Source organism: Dromiciops gliroides, chromosome 2, assembly GCF_019393635.1.
Source record: "Dromiciops gliroides isolate mDroGli1 chromosome 2, mDroGli1.pri, whole genome shotgun sequence".
Classification (NCBI taxonomy): domain Eukaryota; kingdom Metazoa; phylum Chordata; class Mammalia; order Microbiotheria; family Microbiotheriidae; genus Dromiciops; species Dromiciops gliroides.
This window is the reverse complement of record NC_057862.1, coordinates 217711109-217737759: the sequence shown is the minus strand read 5'-3', so window position 1 is coordinate 217737759 and position 26651 is coordinate 217711109. Positions and strand designations below refer to the sequence as shown.

At 36.2% G+C, this 26651-nt stretch overlaps 1 protein-coding gene across 4 annotated transcripts in view; it reads left to right on the top strand.

Moving 5' to 3' along the window:
• The window catches only part of TTC8 (tetratricopeptide repeat domain 8), a 48580-nt gene extending 46212 nt beyond the window's left edge, over nt 1–2368 (top strand). For 2 of the 4 annotated variants that reach the window (XM_043990246.1, XM_043990245.1), the window contains one exon: nt 1766–2367. In XM_043990246.1, the coding sequence (XP_043846181.1) occupies nt 1766–1882 (117 nt within the window). In that variant the 3' untranslated portion in view covers nt 1883–2367. Of the gene's footprint in view, nt 1–1765 lie in introns of all 4 variants that reach the window. The other 2 variants (XM_043990243.1, XM_043990244.1) reach the window with 2 other exon arrangements.
• The last annotated feature ends 24283 nt before the right edge of the window (nt 2369–26651 follow it).

The following is a 26651-nucleotide window of genomic DNA, read 5'->3' as shown; positions in this document are numbered from 1 at the left end:
TTTGTCCCTGCTATGCAAGGCCCATCTGATTTTGGACAAATCGATCCCTTCTAGCTAAAATCCCATTTGCCTGCTTGAATATCATAATTTTTCTTAATATCTAGGTTAAAGAGATTATTTAGTTGAGAAGCAATATGCAGTAATGCATAGAGAGACTACATAGAGTGTCAGGATAACCTGAGTTCAAATCCAGACCCTGACAGTACTGGCTTTGTGGCACTAGATAACTTAGTTCCCCTAGCTCCTTTGTTAGAGAAAAATCTACCAAGTGTATACCTAAATTTAACCTTTTATCCAAAGCATGTTCTAGATAGAACAGTCATCATGAAGAAGCTATCTTTTTACTCATAATTCTGTTTTTAAGAATAAGATTGCTATAGACCTATGATTTCTTTAGTATAGGAAACTCCCAGTGCAAAAACCTTCTTGATCAATTTGGATAATCAACTGCTTGAATTTGCCTTGGACACTGAGAGGTTAAGTGCTGTGTGCAAGGTCACACAACCAGTCTGTGTCAGAGTTTGCACTAGAATCAGGTCTTCCTTATGCTGAAGCCTGCTTTCTGTTTACTACAGTTTACTTCTGTTTAAAAAAAAATGATTATACAGGATTGGCTGTCTGGGAAGGAAGGGATACTAGGGAAAACTATAATGATGTAAAAAACAGAAGAATAAAAATTTATTTTAAAAAATATATTAGGCATAAATGCAGTGTGTCTTCTTAGGCACGTTATTGTATCTTTTTTTTTTTTTTGCGGGGCAATGGGAGTTAAGGGACTTGCCCAAGGTCACACAGCTAGTAAGTGTCTGAGGCCGAATTTGAACTCAGGTACTCCTGAATCCAGGGCCGGTGCTTTATCCACTGAGCTACCTAGCTGCCCCCCACGTTATTGTATCTTAATCCAATTACATGCATATGAAAGATTTTTTATGGCAAAATGCTGCGTGCTGGTAAGAGAGCAGTATTCTAACTAGAAAAATAACTAGAATTGAAATAATTAAATTTCCTTTAATCACTGATTGAATCTCAACAAAGTCTGTTCAGTTCTTTGTTACAGAAATAGAGAAATACAGATCCTTTCAATTTTCCTCTTTGTGTCTCTTTAGGACCAGATTTTAAAACAAAATCATTATCTGTTCCCTGTAAATGTTAAAATCTAAAAACCTCATTTTTTAAGAGTTTAAATCATTTATCTAAATATTATTTTCTTTAAGACGGTTAATAGGGTACAAAATACATCAGTTTTGAATAAGCTCTTTATTTTTGTTTCCCCATCCTTAATCAAAAGTATGTCTTTATATGAGGTATATTATAGGCGTTTTTGGTTTTTTTGATGCTTCTAATTCTACATGTGCTATTCAGCTCATAATTGTATGGCCTACCCTCTCCCACCTCCCCAGCCCTCAGTAACTAGATTAATTTCTAAGTGGGCTGCTCATATTTAACAACACAATACTTTAGATGAGAAAAATCTTTAAAAATAATTTAAAAAGCTGTCTGATGCTAAAACTAAAATAATTAGAGTCAATTGATCCAGTATTTTTGGTTTAGTGATAACAACACTGGATTTGTTGTCCAGAAACATGAGTTTGTATCCAGGTTCTCTGTGGTAATAAGGGGCAAGTCACTTAATTTGCTGGGCCTCAGTTGTAAAATGAGGGGTTAGATTAGATCCAACCCTAAGTCCTCTGATCCTGTGTCCATATCATATGCATTTCCTGTACATTTTTGATGTGTACATGAGTGTCTCGTTTATATCTTACAGATCGGAGACCTGCAGAGAAGCTATGTGGCCGCACAGAAGTCTGAAGCAGCATTTCCAGATCATATTGATACACAACATTTAATTAAACAGTTAAAACAGCACTTTGCCATGCTTTGATTGCTACTCCTACCAAATATGCTCTTAGGAAGAGGCAGAGATCATAATATTAGTACAGATATTTTATTACACGAAGCTTAATAACATACCCTGTGCTGATGGGAAGAGAATTGGAGGATTAGGAAATTTAACATTAAAGTACATAATAAAATTTTTCTAATACAGAATTTTTATGAAATGTTGGCTGTAAGCACATGTAGGAACTGTTGAAGAAAAGACTTGGCCTTCGTAGATAGATGGTAGGTGTTTCTCTGTAATGTTTACAAACTATCTGAAAGGATTTTTAAAAAGTATAATTGGTATTTAATGTTCTTAGAAAAGCCAGTAAGTGTATTAAAGAATTAGAATTCTAAAATCTGCTTTTCAAACTGTATTTTTATTAAGAGTTTATGCATTTATTCTATGTGGAAATGTTATTTCTTAAAAGAAAAAACTATGTAAAATTGTTCTTATTAAATATCTTAAGAATACTGTACATTTTTAGTTTACTACATTTTAAAATAAATAATCTATCACAAATTTGTTTATTTCTTTTGTGTTATCATGTGAGTTTATTTTTAGTAAGGATTTTTAAACACAAAGCATTAAGAATTCTATTGATTCTGCTGATGAAATAATTGCTTCATATTAATTATATCATTAGGATGAAATGGTATCAATACATTAAAAATTGCTTGTAGACTATTATATTGTTACTACAGCATTTATAAATTTAATTATTTACATGTATGATAAAATTTAAAGTCAGAATGAAGTTATGAAAATTTAATTATATCCCAGGCAATATTCCTCCCTACTTAAGGTTATTTATATTGCTAAACAATACTTGAACTGTTATTAAAATTTTTATTGAAGAAAATATGTTATAGGGAAAGGATTATTCCCATATATTACAATTTAGACTTTAGAAGATTATATTAAAATAGTTAATACATAATAAATATGCCTTTAAACTTTCATAGAAACATGATAGGTATGTGTTATTCATTTTTTTCAGTGTTTTACAACCAATACTTTTTAAAATTTTTATTAATTTATTTAGAATTTTCCCCAAGTCACATGTAAAAACAAATTTTCACATCAATTATTTAAAACTTTGTGTTCCAAATTCTTTCTCCCTCCCTCCCCACTCCTTAAGAACTCAAATAATTCAGTACAAGTTATACATGTATTGTTGCACAAAACATTTCCACATTACAACTAACAAAAAAATTATACTTCAATCTGTATTCAGATACCATCAGTTCTTTCTCTTTAGATATATTGCATTTTTCATAAGTCCTTCTGATAGCATCCTGCTCATCATGTCTTACAGTACAATATAGTGTTCCATCCTAATCTCATCCCCCAATTTATTCATCCATTCCCCAATTGATGGGCATCGCCCCAATTTTGAATTCAAGTTTTAAAAAAAATCTTTTTGGGTACCAACCTAGTAGTGGTATTCCTAGGTTGAAGAATATGCATGGCTTTATAGTCCTTTTGCCGTAGTTCCAAATTGCTTTACAGAATGTTTGAATCAGTTTACAACTTTACCAAGAGTGTATTAATGTCTCATTTTCCCCATATCCCCCACAACATTTGTCATTTTCTTCTGTTGTCCTATTATCTAATCCAATAGACGTGAGATAGTGCCCACAATTGTTTTGACCTGAATCTCTCCAATCAATAGTGAGTTAGAGCATTTTTTTCATATAGCTATAGGTGGCTTTGATTATTTCATCTGAAAACTTTGTGTCTTTTGATCATCTATCAATTGAGGAATGGCTCTCTTTTTAACATGTTTGACTCAGTTCTCTATGTGTTTGAGAACTGAGGCCTATCAGACAAACTTGCTTCAAATCTTTTTTTTTTTCACAGTTACTATTGCTATGTTACCCTCCATCCTATTTCCTCCCCTTGATATTTACTCTATTTTCTATCTTTTTTCACCTTATCCTTCCTCAAAAGTACAACCAATACTTGTTAAATGAAGACCAAAAATGGAATTATTTGACTTTTCTCCGGTATTATCTGCTACTTTTTGCTTATATTTTTAATAACCCTACCCCACTAAAGTCCATTAGCCCAGTGACTTAATATTGGGAAAGCATCCTCTTTAGGGGCCTTTATCCTATTAGAAGGATGTCTATAAATAAACAAACATATAAATAACTAAGTGGCTTTGAGGTAACAGGGAAGATTAGTCCTGTGTGTACTGCAAGGACTTCTCATTTATCTGAACATTTATTATCTGAAGCCCCACAGATTGTCTGCATTCTGTTTTGGTCCATACTTGTTATTTAATTGATAAAGGAAACTTCTTTCACTGATATTGAATCAGCAACTGTTCTGCCATCTGTAATCTTAGAGAGCTGTCTGTGGCACTAAGCAGTGAGCTGATTTGTACAGGTCGGGATGCACTGGAGGCAGAAAGTTTACCAAGGGACTTCTTGACCACAAGACTGGCTCTTTCACCACTGTACCATGCTGCCTCACACACTCTTGACATTCACTGCTTTATCATTATGCTCTGAAGTCAAATGTGAAGTGAAAAATGTTGTCTTGCATAATCCTGTAATTTTGTAAGAAAAAATTATGCCAAAAAAGATCAAGGTTTTGCTAAGCCTGCTCTGTGGTGGGTTTTTTTACCTGTCTGATTGATCCTTTTCAGTCTCCTTTGTAGGACCATCATCCATGTCCTGCTGTGTGGGGATGTTCTCCATGACGCTGTCTGGGGGACCTCTCTTCTTCTGATCCCTTCTCAGTGATCTTATCACTTCCCATGTGTTTAATAATTATCTCTATGTAGACCCCTTCAAATCTTTACCCATAATCTAGTTCTTCTCTCTCTCCTGAGCATTAGGCATGCTTCTTCAACTTGGTTCTTCAACTCAATATGTACGAAACTAAACTCATTAACTTTTCACTCTAAAGCGTTCCCTTTTAACTTCCCAATTTCGTTCAAGGGGACCACCATCCTTTAAGTCACTGGGGTTTACAACCTAAGGATAATCCTCCATTCTTTACTTCCACTCCTCACATCTAATCACAACATTCTATTACCTCTCACCTGAATGATTTCAATAGCCTCCATATGTCCTAGCCTCCAGCCTCTCATATCTTCCCTGAGTTCAAATCTGACCTCAGTTTGTGTGTGTGTGTGTGTGTGTGTGTATATGTATACACATACACATACACACCCTGAAGTCATATGTATATATATACACGCATGCATGCATGAGGTCATGTACGCATATGCACATTCTGAGGTCATATATATATATATATATATATATGGGGGGTGTATGTGTCTAGATAGACATACATAATGAATGGATTAATGCCCCCACAAAAATAGTTCATATTTATTTTGTATGTATTTACTTATCTGTGTAAACATTGTTTCTCCCCAGTTAGAATTTAAGTTCCACGAAGGCAGGAACTATCTCATTTTTGTCTTTGGAGGCTGAGTGCCTAGCAATGTGCCTGGCACATGTGGTGTTTAATAGATGCTTACTGAATTGAAATGAATTCTTTCTCCTCTTTGCTTTAGCATGAGCTCATCTACTCCCATGATTTCAGGTATCTTTTTTGTGGATGAAAAGCATCTCTATATACAATCTCTCTAGCATTCATCGGTGACTGCCTGCTGGATATCACCACCAAGGCATCAGAGGCACCTCAAACTCAGTATGTGCAAAACTGAATTCATAATTTCCCCTGAAAAACATGTACCTCTTCTCAGTTTCCCTGTTTTCCTTAGTGGCACTATTGTGCCATTCCAACTCACCTAGGCCTGAAGTTAAAGCAAATACAGTTATCCCTTCTACATTGTGACTTTCCCCATTGGGGTTTTGATATATCACAGGTCAGCATAAGAAGTTACTGTAAATGGAAATTTTGGGAGAGTTTTGCAAAAGCCACAGATGACATGTGAAGGTGAGTAGATGACGCAGAAAGTTTAGAAACTCAGAAATACATAAAATATATGTGTAGTATTATATAATATCAACATATTTTATCTTTTAACACCATAAATTTAGGAAAACCAGAAACATTTTATTCAACGATATCCTTAAATTCACTGTATTATCCAACTCACTTCCTAGTTTGTGTTTGTTTAGATAGGTATTTTAAAAGACTGTTGCAGACTAGGCCATAAGTTCTTCAATCCTGCCTTCAGCCAATGTGTTAGTGTATTTTTCAAGATCTGTAAAATTACCATCAACATTTTAAAATACAAGATGTCCAAAAGTTAATTAAAGCTTAAAACTCTACTAAAACTTTTGGATAGCTATTTGCTATCCAAATTTATATTTTACATAGCTCTTTTGTACAGAACCATTATCGTGCATTATTTAAATTGTATGTGAAAATAAGAGCACAACAACAACAACAAAAGAGTCTACTAACGTGGTGATATAAAAAGGTTTTATCTTGATTTTATGTTAATTCAATATGAGCACCACTGCAGAGAATGAGTCAGTGTGGCCAAGGGCAAAATACTTCGTAGTTGACTTATTATGACAAAGTATAACACTGCATCAGAAGCTGTATACATCTTTGTAACAAAGTGATTCTAGGACTGTGTGACCCCTTAGTGCTGTGGCAGCATTTTTGTAGGCCAGTGTTTATCAGTTATTTATTGCTGTAGCAATACATGTATTCAATTTGTAATCAGAAATTATCTGTCTAAAATTAAACTGTAGACACTAATCTTTCACTTGAATAGAACAACGAAAAGGTTCATTTGTTTATCCATTCATTCTTTTATTTGTTTACCATTTATTAAGTACTGCATCTAGGTGCTTCATGAGAAACATAAATAAACAACAGGTTTTCTAACGTCATTGAGTTTGCCACACCCCAGTAGGAATATTGCCTGCAAGCAGAAGTACTATTCTCATTAATTTTCATCATGACCTTGACGAGAAATTCACAGCTCCTTTGAGAAGACTAAGGATTCTTTGTATAGGTATCCCTAGCATTTGGCTTAGTACCTGGAAAATAGTAGGTGCCTAATTTATGCTTCCTAGTTGACTGATTCACAAAAGTTATGCTAACAATCTGGCAGTCCTACCACTCTATAAAAGTCTTTGGATATGGGCCCATTGATAGACTCTGTTAGTCAGACTCAAGCCAACCCAGATAAGCTTAGAGAAGTTATTTATATACCAGAAAACTATATACCAGCTGAAAACTTTCTTTTGGCCTCAGCAACTCATGAAAATATCTGCTAAGGTCTAAAGAGGCTTTAATTTGATTTAGTTGAGGAAAATATACCCACTACTGAAGTCATAGATCTTTTGAAATACAAAAGGAAATACTAGGCCAGAATGTCATGCAGGTGATACAAGCAAAAAATATATTTTGTATGAACCGATTAGGATAGCTGAAGATGAGGTTGGAAAAGCAAAAGGGCCTTTGAGATGCCTGATAAAGAGACATTTAGGGCCTGAGCTAGGAATCTGACTGTAGGAATTGAAAGGTAGTTTCAAGTGGTCAACTGAAAAATGAGGACAAATTCTTATGCAGACTTTACAAAATGCAAAATTTAGGAACCCCTCAACCTTCAACCATCTCTGTAAACTGTCTCCTTTCATGGATTGTCAGTCTTGCATTGCCTAGAATTTTAACATTGCAAGGGAGCTTGCAGGTCATTTAATCTAACCAACCCCCTCCCTTGACAGATGGAGAAAGGGGTCCCAGAGATATTAAATTCATCACTCAAGATAACATAAGTCAATAATGCAGCAAAATTAGATCTTAATACCTCCTTGATTCCTGGTCCATGTTCTTTCTTTTTTGTTTTAAAGGTCCATGTTCTTTCTAACAAAACATCATGAGCAAGTAACTGCTTGTTAAGATAGCAAGGTGAATAGTCATGGAGAAGCCCAGGTCTCCCATAGAAATCTCTCTCTCTCTCTCTCTCTCTCTCTCTCTCTCTCTCTCTCTCTCTCTCTCTCTCTCTCTTTTTGTGGGGCAATGAGGGTTAAGTGACTTGCTGAGGGTCACACAGCTAGTGTCAAGTGTCTGAGACTGGATTTGAACTCAGGTCCTTCTGAATTCAGGGCCAATGCTTTATCCACAGAGCCACCTAGCTGCCCCCTCCCATAGAAATCTCAATAAATACCTGAAAAGAGCCCCAGAAAGACTAATTGTAAATCTGAAAAGACTCCAAAGCAGGCTCTTATTGTTTCATGGAATGATTTTTCATGGTTCAGATTGTTTCATTCATTTTGATGGAGTCCACTACTTGAGTAAGGTTTCCATTTTCTGTTGTAAGCTGTTTATTGTCCTTTCAATCCCCTCTCCCCCCAATAAGAGCTTTAGTTTCATCTTTAAAACTCTCTTACTTTGCTGCTTCAATTATTCTTGAAGTTCTTGTGGTCAAACCAGTTTCTTTCTTCTGGGGTTTTACTTGTATTTATAACTGAATTAGTCTTTTCTTCTGAGTTTAACACTTGGACATCTCTTAACCTATAGCATTTCTTCATTATGGTAGGCATTTTCTTCTGTTTATTCATATCTCCAGCCTCAGTTTCTGGATTGGGACTTTGTTCTAGGTCCAGACCCATGTACTCTTTCCTGAACTCTTTGAAGTAGTATATAGTATGGATGGCTCTGCCATTAAAGAGAATAGAATAAGATAATTGCAGCAATGAAAGAACCTACATGGGTAATGGTTTAACTAAAATGTTGCTGCAATGATAAATTTGTCTCTTTCCTCTCCTGGCTTTTCCCTTCTGTTCCCTCTCTGCTGCATTTCAAAAAGTCTATGTGTAAATCAGTAATAAGATAGTTAACCATGATTATCATACACAAAAAAAGACAAGGTAAACAGAAAGTTAAATATGCTCTCAAGAGATAGAAATATGGAGCAGGTAGGTGGTGCAGTGGATAAAGCACTGGCCCTGGATTCAGGAGGACCTGAATTCAAATCTGGCCTCAGACACAACATTTACTACCTCTATGATCCTGGGCAAGTCACTTAACCTCAATTGCCTCACCAAAACAACAACAACAATAACAAGACAAAGAGATACAAATGTTTTGGAAAACAGGTATAAACTTTCTTGGGAAAGAGTAAAAAGAGAAAAAGGAGAAAAAATTGGGAGTCATTCATTGTGCATTTACAATCCAGGAGAAGTTTCAGTGGTACAGCATCCATCCCAATACACCTCATGAACGATTTGCTGAGGATCTTTGGATTTGGTTCTCCCAGTCTCCCAACTCTGCTGTGTTACAAAGGTACCCATCCCGTTTCCACTTCTACTCTTTTTCCTGATTGAATTGTCTATGATCCCTTGGCTGGAAGAGTGGGACCATTAGTCACATCAGCTCCTTGTGACCACTCCCCAAATTAAGACAAATTAGGGGCAAGGAAATGGGATTAGAAGGATGTGGGTGGGGGGGGCAGCTAGGTGGCGCAGTGGATAAAGCACTGGCCCTGGATTCAGGAGTATCTGAGTTCAAATCCAGCTTCAGACACTTGACACTTACTAGTTGTGTGACCCTGGGCAAATCACTTAACCCCCATTGTCCTGCAAAAAAAAAAAAAAAAAAAGAAGAAGAAGAAAAAGGATGTGGGTGAGGTTGAGAAAAGAAGAAAGACTGGAAGATTCTACCACCAAACCAGCAGGGAGCACCTTGATTGGCAATGCCAAAGCAATGCCACAGAAGAATTTAGTCACCATGTTGCCATGATGAAGTTTTTGAATAAGGTCTTTTATAGAGTACAAAAATTTATATATAATTTTAAATAAAATTCCCAGGTATGTGTGTGTGTGTGTGTGTGAAAAATGAATATGTTTACACCTGTAATGTAAACATATTATTTTCAGCTATTCAGACATTCCAAACCACACATTTTCTACTTTTCCCCCTGTTATTTTCTTTTATCCTGTTCTCTATGTGCCCTGAAGAATAAAAAAAAATACGCCTTTGCCTGACAGAAATTAGGCGCAGCTCTTACAAAGAACAAAGTATTCTACATATAGTTCCTCATTAATTACTATTTGCAGCAAAAGGTTTTTAACATTTCAACTTTCTTTTTATAGCCATGGTGGTTAGTAGTATTTCCTTGCTTTTTTGTACTTGTCTCTAGGTCCTCTCCTAGCGAAACATGAGCAACAGGATTTCTCAGAGGAAAAAGAAATAATAACATATGAAATATTGGCTATGACTGGCTATAACCAAACTTAATTGGTCCTTAATAAATAATTTACTAGGTCAATAAATATTTGTTGAACAGATGAACAAATGAATGAGCTTCAGTTTTCTCATCCATAAAATGGCTGGGGAAGGGAAAAATGAGAGATCTGAATTAAATGATCTCTAATTCTTCTTCTAACTCAAAAGTTACAGGAATCATAGATTCAGAGCTGGAAGCAACCTTAATGGTCTTCTAGTATGCATCCCTTCAATTTTTACAAATGAGGAAACTGAGGTTTAAAGAGATGAGATGACTTTCCCAGGGTCACAAAACTAATGAGATGGGGATTTGACTTTAGGTCTTCCTGAATCCAAGTACAAGATTTTGTCCACTATAAATTTCCATGATTCTACTTATGAAAATCATTTTTAGATTCCTTGGGTGGGATTTCTTATTCAGATATTGAAAAATTTTTGTGTTCCCCAAAGACATTTTTTATTGTTTTGAAGCAGGAAAGTTTTTTTAAATGGGACTGTACAATACATTTCACTGCTTGTCATAAAAGGGATGTCATAAATCTATTATTAATTGGTGCTTTCTTCCATCCTCATAATTAAGGTAACTAAGTGGCATCATAGAGTACTAAACTTAGAGTTAGGAAGATCAGAATTCAAATCCTGCCTCAGATACTTACAAACTATATCAACTTCAACCTCAATTTCTTCATCAGCAAACTGGGGATAATAATAGTACTCATCTCATAGAGTTATTGTGAGAATCAGATGAAATGGAATACAGGGTATCCTGAGAGCCAATTGTTAAATTTTCAGAGTGAGCATTTACATCATGGAAATTGGCAAATGCTACAGGTCAGGGCTGATTTTTGTTTTGTTTTGTTGATTATCTTGACTTAAGAAAGTGATGGGAAAATGTTAATAATATATACTTCGGGGGCAGCTAGGTGGCACAGTGGATAAAACAGCAGCCCTGGATTCAGGAGGACCTGAGTTCAAATCTGGTCTCAGACACTTGACACTTACTAGCTGTGTGACCCTGGGCAAGTCACTTAACCCTTATCGCCCTGCCCCCCCAACACACACACACACACACACACACACTTAGTGGTATATTGTATGTGCATTTTCCACAGAGAGTTGGCTGTTGAATATTTATCTACACACTACTACATATGTGTAAAGTACTTTGCAAACCTTAAATAGCTATATAAATATTTTAAGAACTAGTATTCATAGGATACTTCCACATATATTATCTCATTTGATCTTTCCAAGTATCATCACCCCCATTTTACAGATTATAGAAATTGACATTCAGAAATTGACTTGCTCAATAGGGCTAGTATATGGCAAGGCCAAAAATTATAAGCAGATCTCCTAATACCAAGTACTTATTCCAATATCCCATGTTGCCTCTCGGAATAGAATGTGATCCTCTATAATTGAATCTACTTGCAATATTGATGAGTACTTCATTAGACATGGGACTGCTAACTTTATTCTGACAATAAGAAGAAAAGGTATCTAAGGAAACAGAAAAACAGAAAAATAATTCAAATTTTTACAACATTTCAAGGTTTACAAAGCACTTCCCTTACAACAATCCTGTAAATGTAGGTATGGCAAGTATTATCCCATTTTTTTCAGAGAGAATGAGCTTCAGATTAGATGATTTTGCCCAAGACCAGATAACATCACAGGTAGGATTCAAACTCAAGCCTCCAGACTCCAAATCCAATACTCTTTCCACTATACTCCTTTCCTAGGATACCAGGGAAATGGCAAGTCACCTCAGTCTGTTCCATTTGGTTCCCTCAGAAGATATATTTGAGGCCATTTCTAATCCATTAATGCTAAATTTCCCAGGGAGGGAGAGCCATCCTTTACCTCAGTAAAGGTGCTAATTATATCTTCCAACTTGACACCATGTGTTCCATGGTAGTGGGAGGATGAATAAATGCTTGGAGACACTTTGGGGTTGGCTTTGCTTACACATCCATGTACTGCCCACACAGCTGCCACACAAATCCCATCTTCAGGGTTTTCAGGATTGGAGGGGGTGTTCATTTGTTTCTTTGCTACTTTATTCTATGTGAGTTTAGAGTTGCTAAACCATGCCTTGGTAGCCAAAGGACTCCCATATAAGCTGCTGTGGTATGTTCTAGCCACTGGAGAAAAATAGGCATTTGGGCTGTGTCTATGCATTTACTAAATTCTCAGGTGAAAACCAGGTGAGGTTAATCTGTTGATTCATAGATCTAGATTTTTAAGGTGAGAAGGTGGTTTCAATATTAAATTTTTACAATCCTATCTTTTTCCTAATTTCTTTCTCATGATTATTGACCAGGTAGAAAGTCCAAGAGTTGCAGTGGCATTTATGAAATGATGATGATGATGATAACTAGCATTTATATAGCACCTACTATGTGCCAGGTAGGAGCAGCTAGATGACTTAGTGGATAAAATTCTGGGCCTAGAGTCAGGAAGACCTGAGTTCAAATCCAACCTCAGACATTTACTAGCCATGTGACCTTGGGCTATTCGCTTAACCTCTGTTTGCTTTAATTCACTAGAGAAGGAAATGAAAAATCACTCTACTGGAGTGGCAAGAAAAGTCCATGGACAGTGTGGTCCATGGGGTCATAAAGAGTCAGACACAACTGAACTACTGAACAATAGTAACAATGTGCAAGGTGCAATGCTAAGTGCTTTACAGTTATTATCTCACTTGAGTTTCACCATAACCCTGGGAGTTAAGTGCTATTATTATCCCCATTTTATAGTTGAGGAAGCTGAAAGAAGCGAAAGTTAGGTGACTAGACCAGGATCACAAAGTTTGGGAGTAACTGAAGTCAGATTTGAACTCAGGTCTGATTAACTCCAAGCCCAGTGCTCTTATCTATTCACTGCCCCACCTAGATGCCTCATTATTAAAAGTTTCAGAGAAAAGCTTCCATAGTACCACATGAATTTTCTATGGAGTTCTTCTTTGGCACAAGAATATGTGACAGGGTCATGGCTTCTCCTGGTGGAGGGATTAATTTAAGAGATCCTGGTACCATCTAAGTAATGAAGTATTAATTAGGTTGGATTTCTGAAATATAAAAATATCACTGTTTCAGAAGCATTTCCACCCTCTTCAAACAAGCAATTAGAATTCAACCTAGTAATGGTTCTATCCTTCACTATAAATTTTTTCAAAATTTATTTATTGGGCACCTATTAGTAAGCAATAGGAAAAAAAGAACATATTATTGTTACTTTCAAGGAGTTCACAATCTAATAATCTCAATTGGAGGTGGAATAGTGGTGAAGTCTTGGAGAGTTAGATGGGAAATGAATCATGGCCAACCTGGGATCATCTTCAAAATGGAAGGAATTCACCAGTGGGAGAAAGGGGCTGGCATAGAGGAGAGAAATTTCAGGGTGAGAAAGCCCCAGGTGGTAGGATAAGTTGCATGATGAAAAGGCAGTTGAGTCCAGGGGAGTCAAAAATATAGTTATTTAGAGAATGAAGTGTAGCTGACCTGAGCTTTTCCCCAAAATGGAAGTCTTAGAAAGAACTCAACAATGGGAGAAAGGTCAATTATGGAGGAGGGTGAGAAGGCCTCAATAACTGAGGGAAGTTCAAGGCTGAGACAGACTTTGAATCTAGGAGAGTCAGAACCACAGATGAGTGAAGCTTTCTCTCCTTTCCTCTCCTCTCCTTTACATTTTTTCACTGAAAGCATAATTGATGATTTTTTATTTACATCACAACTACTATTTCCAGACATACCTCCCATCCCCACTGGTATACCCTACAATGTTTCCACATTACATATCAAGGTAGGGTTGCTAAGGAAATAGGTGAACAATCTTCACAGCTTTCCTTAAGTCATCAACTATATTATCATACTTTATATGTTTATATTCAAGCTAGTTCTTGCTCAGGTAAATGTAGCTCATCCCAGTCCTCTAGCCAATTTAGCCCCTTAGCCTCTTACAGATAATACAGATAATAAATAGTTAATATTTGGATAATGGCAACCAACTGATTGTCAAATATTATGGGATGTACTGTGAATCCTACAAAAAAGTAAAAGACCCCATCCATAGAAGTAGAATTGGAAAGGAACTTAGAGGTAATTTCTCTAACCCCCTTATTTTTACTTATAAAGAAACTGAGACCCGGGTAGTTTAAATGACTCTCTGAAGGTTACAGAGGTAGTAAGTGATAGAGCCTAGATTTGAACTCAGGTCCAGTAACTGCCAATTCAGTGCCTTCTTCACTGCTTCCAGATGCCTCCTTCAAGAAGCTAATAATCCAGGGGGCAGCTAGGTGGCGCAGTGGATAGAGCACCGGTCCTGGAGTCAGGAGTACCTGAGTTCAAATCCGACCTCAGACACTTAATACACACTTACTAGCTGTGTGACCCTGGGCAAGTCACTTAACCCCAATTGCCTTACTAAAAAAAAAAAAAAAAAGAAGAAGCTAATAATCCAGATGGTAGATGACATTAACACAAAAAAAATTAGCCAACAAAGAGACAGCAGTGGGTAGTGGACAGAACACTAGATTGGGACTCAAGGAATCTAAGTTCTGGTCCCACATTTAATGTCTGTGTGTCTGTGGGCAATTTAATGGGTGGGAGAAAGTGAGAGACAAGATAGAAGAAGATGGAATTTTTCCAGACCTATTTAAGGAAAGTGAGTAGACCCCCTTCTAAGGAAGAATGTATAAAGGAATTGTGGGGATGTCTATGGTTGTTTTACTGGGTCAAAGGGTACTAGGATGATTTCCAAAGATGATTAGGGAAAAAGGAAAAGAACCTATATGTTATAAAATATTTACAGCAGTTTTCTTTGTGATGGCAAAGAACTGGAAATTGCAGTGATGCCCATCAATTGGAGAATGGCTAAACAATTTGTGGTATATGATTGTGATGGAATACCACTGTGCTATAAGAAATGAAGAACTCAGTGATTTTAGAAAAACATGAATAGACTTGCATTAAATAATGAAGAAATAAGCAGAACCAAGAGAATGTTGTATACAGTAGCAGCAATATTGTTTTAAGAATAACTTTGATCAAATAAGTCATTCTGACTGTGATAAATATCCAAATTAACTACAAAGGACACATGAAAGAAGATACTATCTGCATCTAGAGAAATATATATGTATATGTATGTCTATGTCTATCTATATAGACATACACACATATACTCACACATGTATATACACACGTATTTGTATTTAATGGTGGGGTGGAGGGAAGGAGAGAAAAAAAGGAAAAAAAAGAAATTTACATGATAACTTTATGATAGATTTAAAAGGAGTAGCATAATAGATTTGTAGTTTCATGTGTAATTATCTTTTTTTGTTATACTATATTAGAGAAATGCTTGTTTTATTCCAGAAATTTAAAAAAATTAATTAATGAAAAAAATAAGTCTATGGCTGTGACCAGAATACTGGTGGATCTGGGGAGGTAGGAGGTAGGCCCCTACAATCCCACAACACTAACCAGGATTACTGACTGTCATAAGCAAAGAAACTGTGCTTCAGACCTGGGGAAAGTTTGGGTTAATTTTGCTATCAGGCTGATTGATTTGGGACCTAACTGTGGGCCCTTTGGGCAAGAAGCATATGAAAGCAGTTTTTGGAGCTTTTAGGCAGGGAGTTCCTGAGACCCAAGGGGACCTTCTTACTGTTTTTAATTTTCTCGACCAACAGCTTTTACTTGTTTTAATATCTGTGAACTACTTTTTAGTCACCCTGTGAACTGCTTTTACTTAGGAGGATTTGTATATATTTTTATTAAAAAAGATTAATTATTTGAACCCTCAGGCTCTGAGTGATCCATTATACTCGACCTTGAAACTACCAGAACAATTGCTGAAGAGGCTGGGATCTAATCTAATGACTTCTTGAAAACAACAACAAAAACCTAAGGGGGGGGGGTGGGATGGTGGTGAGTAGGTGGTGGGTGGGAGGGAACAGTGGTTTCCTGGCCCTCAGTGACCAGCCCAGGCAATGATGAAGGCAGTGACATTGAACCACTACCCAGACATCTGCAAAAGTATATTGGGGGGGGGGGGGCAGGGTAGCTAGGTGGTGCAGTGGATAGAGCACCAGCCCTGGAGTCAGGAGTACCTGAGTTCAAATCCGGCCTCAGACACTTGACACTAAATTTGAAACTAGAAATCTTAGGAAAACAAATGTTGAAAACCATCTCTAAATGTAATGTGTATATTGGGGTCAATTTGTGGTGGAGTTTTATTGTATAGGCCAGTAGTGTCAACTCAAATAGAAACACATCCTTGTGGTGGCAAACTGGCTTAGAACATGGCTTCTTAAACTTTTTCCACTCATGACCCCTTTTCTTTTTTTTTCAATCTTAATATTATTTTTTCCAGTTACATGTAAAGATAGTTTTCAACATTCATTTTTATAAGATTTTGAGTTCCAAATTTTTCTCCCTCCCTTCCTTCCTTCTTCCACAAGACAGTAACCAATCTGATATAGGTTATATATGTAGTCATGTTAAACATATTTCCACATTAGTCATTTTGTGAAAGAAAAATCAGAACAAAAGGGAAAAACCTGAAGAAAGAAAAAAAAATAGTGAAAATACTATGGTTCAATCTGTATTCAGACTCCACAGTTCTTTTTCTGGATGTGGAGAGCATTTTCCATCATGAATCCTTTGGAATTTTATTGCTGAGAATCACAGCATACAATGTTCTCTTGGCTCTGCTCACTTCACTCAGCATCAGTCCACTTAAGTCTTTCCAGGTTTTTCTGAAATCTGTCTGCTCATCATTTCTTATAGCACACTAGTATTCCATCACATTCATATACCCCAACTTGTTCATCCCTTCTCCAATTGATGGGTATCCCCACAATTTCCAAGTCTTTGCCACCACAAAAAGAGATGCTATAAATATTTTTGTGCATGTGGGTCCTTTTCCTGTGACCCCTATTCACCCAAGAAATTTTTACACAACCCCAGGCATATAGGTATATAACGAAGCTTCTTAACCTTTTACTGTTGCCAAAATTTTCATGACCCTCACATTCAGTTATGTGACTCCATATGGGGTTGTAACCCACAGTTTAAGATGTTTTGAGTTAGAAAACTACAAATTAATGTTATTTCTGTTGTATTATGTTTTACTTTATTTTCTCGAACATTTCCCACTTACATTTTTCTCAGATTCTGGATTCACTCAGAAGTTTTGTGAGCAGGTTGTGGTTCTGATCCCTCTGGTATTGGCAATGTAGTACTACCTTTCCTTTGAATAGAACTTTCTTAATAAAGTGTGATTTAACATTTTATTCTGAGACTACTCTGTGAAGTAGGTAAGGTGATGTTATTAGGCCAATTAATAGATGAGGAAACAGATCCAGGGAGATGAAGCTGCTGGTTGGACTGTGAGGGTATGATATAATGGGGGTAAGTCCAGGGACTAGTCACTTCACTTCTCATAGCTTCAATTTCTTCATCTGTAAATTGGGTGAAATAATATTTGCACCATTTACTTTATAAGCTTCCTAAGAGGAAAAGCACTTTGTAAATTTTAATGTGTTATAGAAATATGAACTTTTGTTATTATTATCATTGGTCTGGGTCACATTGTGAGTCATGATGATGAAACACAGTTTTCCCAGCTTTCCCAGCTTTCCCACAGATTCCCAGTCTAGCATTTGTTCTATTGCATCAGGCAAAGTGACTTAGGAGACAGTTGTATGTAGTGTATATCTATGGATGGTATATAAAATGACAGTAATAATTACAGGCTGTGAACCCTCAAATCAACTGTGTAAGGAGAAACATCCCAAATAGTTGCATTTGCTAAAACTACCCATCTCCTTTTTTAGTATAGGGATCTGCAAAATATGGCCTGTAGGCATAAAAAAAAACCTTATTTGTAAAGGAAAAAACCATTCTTAGCTCCCAGGCTGGACAAAAACAGGCCCTTAGATCTTAGTTTGTTGACCTCCGTTCTTTTTTTTTTTTAATCATAAAAGTATTTTATTATTTTCTAGTTACATGTAGAGATAGTTTTCAACATTTGTTTTTATAAGATTTCTAGTTCCAAATTTTTCTCCGTCCTTCCCCTCCCCAAGACAGCAAGCAATCTGATATAGGTTATATATGTACAATCACATTAAACATATTTCTGCATTAGTCATTCTGTGAAAGAAGAATAAGAACAAAAGAGAAAAACCTTAAAAAAGAAAAACAAAAAAGTAGAAAGAGTATGGTTCAATCTGCATCTAGACTCCACAGTTCTTTTTTTCTGAATTTGGAGAGCATTTTCCATCATGAGTCCTTTGGAACTATCTTAGACCATTGTATTTCTAAGAAGAATCAAATCTATCACAGTTGATCAACTCACAATGTTGTTGATACTGTGTACAATGTTCTCCTGGTTCTGCTCATCTCACTCAGCATCAGTTCATGCAAGTCCTTCAAGGTTTCTCTGAAATTTGCCTGCTCATTGTTTCTTACAGCACAATAGTATCCCATTACATTCATATACCGCAACTTGTTCAGCCATTCCCCAGTTGATGGGTATCCCCTCAATTTCCAATTCCTTGCCACCACAAAAAGAGTAGCTATAAATATTTTTGTACATGTGGGTCCTTTTCACTTTTTTATGATCTCTTTGGGATAAAGACCTAATAGTGGTATTTCTGAGTCAAAGGGTATACACAATTTTATAGCCCTTTGGGTATAGTGCCAAATTGCTCTCTAGAATGGTTGGATCAGTTCACAACTCCACCAATACTGTATTAGTGTTCCAATTTTTCCACAGCTTCTTCAACATTTATTATTTTCCTTTGTTGTCATATTAGCCAATCTGATAGGTGTGAGGTGGTACCTCAGAGTTGTTTTAATTTGTATTTCTCTAATCAATAGTGATCTAGAGCATTTTTCCATATGGCAATAGATAACTTTGATTTCTTCATCTGAAAACTGCTTGTTCATATCCTTTGACCATTTCTCAACTGGGGAATGACTTGCATTCTTATAAATTTGATTTAGTTTCTGATATATTTTAGAAATGAGGCCTTTATCAGAAATATTGGCTATAAAAATTGTTTCCCAGCATTTTGCCTCCCTTCTAATTTTGGCTGCATTTCTTCTGTTTGTACAAAACCTTTTTAAATTAATGTAATCAAAACCATTCATTTGCATTTCATAATATTCTCTATCTCTTGTTTGGTCATAAACTGTTTTCCTTTCCACAAATCTGAGAGGTAAACTATTCCTTCCTCTCCTAATTTACCTATGGTATCACTTTTTATGTCTAAATCATGTACCCATTTTGACCTTATTTTAGTATAAGATGTAAGATGTTGGTCTATGCCTAGTTTCTGCCATACTGTCTTCCCTGACCTCTGTTCTAAAAGAAAACTATCTGGAAAAAATTCAGATTATTTATTAACCCTTCCCATCTAATTGATAGCTTATCTGATAGCACTAACAAACAGGAGTTTAACAAATTTTCCAGAAAGCCTGATCAAGGATTTACTTTATGTTTTTTTGTTTTTGTTTTTTGTTGGGCAATGAGGGTTAAGTGACTTGCCCAGGGTCACACAGCTAGTAAGTGTCAAGTGTCTGAGGCTAGATTTGAACTCAGGTACTCCTGAATCCAGGGCCGGTGCTTTACCACTGCACCATCTAGCTGCCCCCTCAAGGATTTACTTTAAGGATTTATTAATTTATTAGTCCATTTCTCTCTACCTTTCCTATCTTGAGTGTCATATATGTGTTTACATTTTTAAAAAATATATAAAGTTGTAGCCTTCTAAATGTATATTATTACCAGAATAAATACTGAATTTCATTTATCTTAATATAGTTTATGTATTCAGGGAATTCTGGGAAAATTCATTTGAAGATGACATAATAAAGCTTCTAGCTCTTTGAAGTACAGTGTGTTGATATAAAATAAATAGGCATCTTGCCCTAGAGTAAAATGGGAAATGTCATGGAATTTATACTGTACTGAGAGCCAGTCATACAGGAGCAGAATGAAAAAAAAAGGTGCAAAAAAATTAAACCAGTCTTGGCATTCAAATATTTTAGTTTGCTGAGTTTAGATGAGGTTTGCAGGCAAAACTGATAAGAGGGAAAAAATAAATAAATTAGGGATCTTATCAGATATTCAGGTGAATTAGTTGAGTTTTTTGAAAAGCTTAATTAAAGCTTGCTGAAAATATAGCGTATGAGATGTTGGAGAATGGCCCTTTCTATCTTCTACTTTCTCATCAGTTCAAAAGTTTGCTTGTTCACCTTGACAATGATTTTTTCTTAGGTTGTTTGGGGTGAAGCAGAGATGGACAATTTGTTAGAAAATTGTAGGCTGGGAGTTGTGTGTTCATCAAAGAAAAGGTGGAATATTGCTTCCTCTCTATTCCAGCCTCCTTTGGACTCAGGGACCCTGAGTTTGAAGCCCAGTTCCGTTATTTAGTTCTTGTGAAAAACAAACAAACACATTTTATATATCTGTGCCTTGGTTTCTTTATCAGTAAAATGATTGGGTTGGACTTTGTGACCTCTAATGTTCCTTCTCTATCTAAATTCTATGAAGACTTTCATCCCACTACCACCAACAATAAGTGGTGTTTTCATAATACTTTATTTGCAAAATACTTATATGTGCTATTGCCCTCAATCCTCCCAACAACTCTGTGAAGTAGGTGCAAACAAGTAGATCTGCTTATGGTAGAATTTGAACTCAGGTCTTCCTGACTCCAAGTCCAGTGCTCTATGCATTGTCCTACCTAAATCATAGAATATCCTGAAAGTCCAATTTATAAGGAAGATGATTACTACTACTACAACTCTCCTCCTCCTCCTCCTCAGTGACAAGTATTGCTTAGGAAATGAAGGCACAAATATACCAACTAGAAGGTCTTGAATAATTAATTGGAAATGGCATATTCATAAGGAGGTGATTTACAGAAAGAGAAGCTTACTAGGTCTTTAAATGGTTGAGGGCAGGAATCGTTTGTTATCTATCTTTGAATATCCCTTGTACCTAGAACAATGTTTGGCACTATATGCAGTCAATAAATGTTTGTCAATTTGATTTTGATTTGGTTTTGCACATCACTTACTCATTGTAAGAAATTATTTGAAAGGGTATTCACTGATTTTCCTAAGTTTTCTGCCTGGATTGATAGTTAAGCTGACTCAGTATATTAACTTTTTTTTTTAAATGAGAATTTGCCTTATGCTTGAGAATATTACCATACAGACAATTTCTCTGGATGTTGCTGTGGTGACTGCAGCCATAATAATAATTTAAGCCCCAGGAAGTCCCCTTGCTCAAGCAGTTATGGAAAACTGGAAGATGTTAATAAATCACAATTCTGTGTGTGTTTTTTTAAAGCATGGGTTTCTGGAATTTGCTTATCCTATTAAACCAAACTTGGCAAATACAAACTACAAATGCGCCCACTTCCCACTTCCATATTAAAGAAGAAACTCATTGGGAAGGGAGAAAGAGTAGAGGCTCAGGGATACTATTGTCTTCCATGCCTCTTTCTCTCATCTGTCCTTGAACTCTTATAGTACATAATAGTTTTCATTTCTCCCAATATTTCACACAATAAATTACAAATCAATATTTTCATAAATGGGATACATGACAGATTTTTTAGCAGCCCCTATTCCTGCCAAGCCAAGCACCTCTGGGTGATGGATAATAAAATTGTCATTTAATATACTCCCAGCACGTCCTGGCAACTAGATTCCTTTAAAAACATTATATAGGGGCAGCTAGGTGGCGAAGTGGATAGAACACCGGCCCTGAAGTCAGGAGTATCTGAGTTCAAATCCAGCCTCAGACACTTAACACTTACTAGCTGTGTGACCCTGGGCAAGTCACTTAACCCCAATTGCCTCACTAAAAAAAAACAAACAAACAAAAAAACCCCAAAACATTATATAGCAAGTTGATTTGCAAATGATCTCACATAATTTGAATCAGATGATCTAAACTGCATTTTATTATGGAGCTTTTAGGGAGGCTGTTTTTTCACTTCACATGATGGACATTTGATACATGCCTTTAAGATTTTTATCTTTGCTTCTGCAATCATTTGACTTGCTGTTACTGCTGCATGATAGCCTTTCTATCAATACACCCATGCCAGTTCCCTGAGGCAACCAGGTACCATGGACAGAGCATTGGCGTTAGCGTTAGGAAGGGGTACAAATTTCACATTTCAAATATACTACTGTAGCACAGTGGATGGAATGACAGGCCTGGAGTCAGGAAGACATGCGTTCAAATCTGTCCTCAGACATTCACTAACTATGTGACTCTGGGCAGGTGGCTTCACCCTGTTTGCCTCAGTTTCCTCATCTGTAAAATGAGTAGGAGAAGGAAATGGTAAACCACTCCCGTATCTTTGTCAAGAAAAACTCAAGTGTGGTCACAAAGAGTTGGACATGACTGAACAACAACACTGTGGATAAAGTAATTTCACTTGTCAAAGTCTCAATTCTTTGCCACCAAAAAAAGAGAAATGTTATAAATATTTTTATACATCATATTCCTCTTCCTCTGATCTCTTTGGGGGAAAAACTGATAATTTGTAACATGATGTTGTAGACTAGAAATGGAATTGTGTGAGATAATCTCTTCTTTCCACCTCTCTCCTCCACTTCCATAATATCAGCCAGCACTATTGCAAGCAAGGAAGTTGTAGTGCAAGACCAGGAGTAGCTGAGGTTAACATTGCCCCCAGAGGATTGATCTGGGACCCAGCTGTGGGCCCTTTGGGCAAGAAGAATATAAAAGCAGTTTTTAGGACTACATCGGGGAATCCTTGAGCCCCAGGGGGCCTTCTTGCCAACTGCTTTTAGAAAGTCTTGCTAGTGGTTTTTTGTATTTTTGTCCTTTGTGCTATTTTTAAACCACCTTGAGAATTGCTTCTATCTCTGGGTATTGAAATATGATTTTAGTAAAAGTATGTGCTTAAATCTCTTAGTTCTGAATGATCCTTCATACCATATGCAGGATATTGACCATGATACATCTCCTTGCCAGGAAATATTATTTTCATTTTATGTCCTTTCTAATTCTTTTCCTCTTCTAGGATATTTTAAAATCTATTCTCAAAAATATTAATTATTTATGGAGGCACTTGGGCACAGTGGAAAGTACTGGAGTCAAAGTGGCTAACCCTATTCTTTGCAATATCCCTTCTGGTTTGTCCCTTTTTGCTGTCCTGCCATCTACCCTTTGAACCTATGACCCCATGTCATGCCTTTGAATCATACATCCACTTCCCACAGTCCAACCTCTTCCTACCATGTGGGGAAGTCATTACTATGATGTATGGTCACAGTTTGAAAAAGATGTTCTTCTAATGTGTCCAAACCATCTTGATGGAGTTTGTTGCAACCCATCCCACTTCTGTTGAATCTCATCAAAATGCTGCCATTGTATTCCTTTTTGACTAGTAGGATCCAACTCTCATCCCTTCTGCAGTAATCTTACTTTCTATGTTCTATCTGTACTCTTACACTACCCCAAACTCAAGGGGAGAAATTTAAAGTGTCTCATTAGTCGAAGCTCTTAAGTCCTGGGTCTCTGTCCCCTCCCCTTTTTTGCTACTTGTCCAAGAGAATAGCCTCCATATGACCCAACCACCAATTAATAATTAATGACCAACCAACAAATTAATAAATACTGATTAGTGATAGAATGAGATTTTTTTTTGTCCTTGAAATGTTAATTCACTCTTTCCTACTCTCCTTCTGATTTTCCCCCTTAGATATTTTATGCCTTTAATTCTTTTCCCCATTGATGCTCTCTTTGTCTTTTCAATGACTCTCAGATAATTTGTAAGTTTATAAAGAGAAAATTTTAAAAGACTCCTCTACTCCCTGCTCATGGCTTTGTTCCCCAGTCAAATGAAAGTCTTTCAGTACTATTTGAAAGTGTTTATATACTTTCTTCTATTGAATATGTTTGGATGTTGAATACTCTATTCATATCCAAGTTCTTTTGAAGGAATGAAGCAAATTCTTCCCTTTTCAAAAATATTTGTAGTGAGTATATCTGTTAAAGGTCTCATATTCAAGACACATAAAGAGCTGATTCAAATTTACATAACTAAGAGACATTCTCCAATAAATAAATGGTCAAAGCATATGAACAGACATTTTTCAAAGGAAAAAAAAGCCACCTAAGCTAACAATGATAACATGAAAGCTTGCTCTAAATCACTAATAATCAAAGAAACATAAATTAAAGGAGCTTTGACTAGCAAATATGACAATAGACAAAAATAATAAATGTTGGGGGGATGCTGTAAGAAAACAAGCACATTAAGTGTACTGTTGGTGGAGCTATGAATTAATCCAGCCATTCTGGAAAGCAATTTGGAACTATGCCCTGAAAATTACTACACTATACATAATCTTTCACCCAGCAATACCAATATTAGGTTTATACCCCCAAAGAAGCCAAAGAAAAAAGAAATATATACAAAAAATATTTATAGCACATGTAAAACATTTATTGGGCAGCTAGGTGTCACAGTGGATAGAACACTGGGGCTTGGAAGCAAGAAGACTCATGTTCCTGAGATCAAATCTAGACTCAGACACTAGTTTTGTGACCCTGGGTAAGTTGGTTAACCCTGTTGACCTCAGTTCCTCATCTGTAAATTGAGTTGGAGGAGTAAATGGAAAGCCACTCAAGTATCTTTGCCAAAAAAACCCCAAAATGGGGTCATGAAGAGCCAGACACGACTGAAACAATTCAACAACAGAAACATTTATAGCATATATTTATATCATGCTACTAACTCAAGCCTTGACTAACACCAGCTCCTTCAGCCTCCTCTCCCCTTTAATAGGAGGTCTGGAGAGTGGAATATCAAACTCTTCCCACAGTCTTCCTTTATAACTGGACACTTTGTCTCACTTCTCTCTTCATCTGCTGTTCTGCATGGTTTCAACCCTAGGGCGCCCCTTGGTCAACCACCCTCTGTCCCCCCTTTCCTGCCTTTTTTGTGCATCGTCTCCCCCCTCCCACACCATAGATTGTAATCTCCTGGAGGGCAGGGACTGTCTTCTTTTTATTAATTGTATTCCCATTGCTTAGCATAGTGCCTGATATATAGTAAGCACTTAATAAATGTTTATTGGATTTGATATTTATAGCACCTATTTTCATGGTAACCAAAAAAATTGGAACCTAAAAAGGTATCCTCCCATTGGGGAATGAATAAACAAACTATTCTACATGAATATAATGGAATGTTATTGTGGCATAAGAAAAGCCAAAATAGTTTCAGAGGAAACAGAGAAAACCTTTATGAAATGATGCAGAGTGAAGTAAGCAGAGCCAGAACAATCTATACAATGATAACATTATAGAGAAAGACAACCTTTAAAACTCTGATTAATAAAATGGTAAGCTATAAGTCCAAAAGAATGAAAATGAAATATACTACTCACCTCTTGCCAAAGAGGGGATGAATTTAAGATGGAGAAAGAGATATATATTTTTGGATGTGGCCAGTGTGAGAATTTGTTTCACTGGACTATGCACATGTTATTTTAGGGGTCTTTTGTTTAATGAACTCAACAGGGGAGTGGTGAGAAGGACATATTATAAAAGAAATAAAAGGTAAGTAGTTGAAAAAAGAATGACTATCAATGTCATTAAAGGCACCATATTTTGAGAAGCTTTGCACCAAAATCAAACCCACTCAACACATTGATATTATATATAGATATAGATGATATAGATATAGATATACATATATACACATACATATAAAGTTATAAGCATCTGTTATTTTTATTTTTGTGTTTGTATGTTGACATAACAATGTTTTTCATTGAAAATTAATATGGGAGAAATTATTTACTTTGATGAATGTCCAATTCATCATGAATGTTCAGTTTTCTTTGGCAGAGGTTCAACTGCATAAAATATGTTCTTTTAAAGGTATTAGTCAATTTTTGCTTTTCAGTTTATCTTCCAGCACTTCCTTTGATTTCTTAATACACAGTAATCCAATGGTTGGCCCTGAAACATGAAAGGTTTTTACCTTGCTGATTGTAAAATTTGTTGTTTAATATTGTAATTCTTATGTTTGACTATACTTTTCTGGGCAAGTTTCCCTAGATTTCTTTCTGTTGGTGTTCTAGGGGTTCTCTCACTTTGCATTTTACATCTGTTTCCAACTATTGGAAACAATTTTCTTCCCTGATTTGCTGAAGTATGGCATTCATACCATATTTGTCATGGTGTTTTTCTGGAAGACTCCTTAGCTACGTAAGTGTTTAATGGGCTACTTCAGGAGATTAGTGAGATTTCCCTCACTGAAGGTTTTTAAGTAGAGGCTGGATGATCATTTTGTTGGGGATGTTATAGAAGTAATCGTTTGTCAGTTGTGTTTGGGCTAGAGGACCACTGAGGTTTCTTCCAACACTGAAGAGTTATATGTATATGGCTATAACTGAGGTCTTCTGATTCATAGTCAAGTGATCCTTCAATTAGCTAGGTATCATTCTCCTATGGCACTTGTAGCTGCCCTATGCAGTCTAGCACTTTTTAATTAGTGTTAGTCAATAAGTCAACT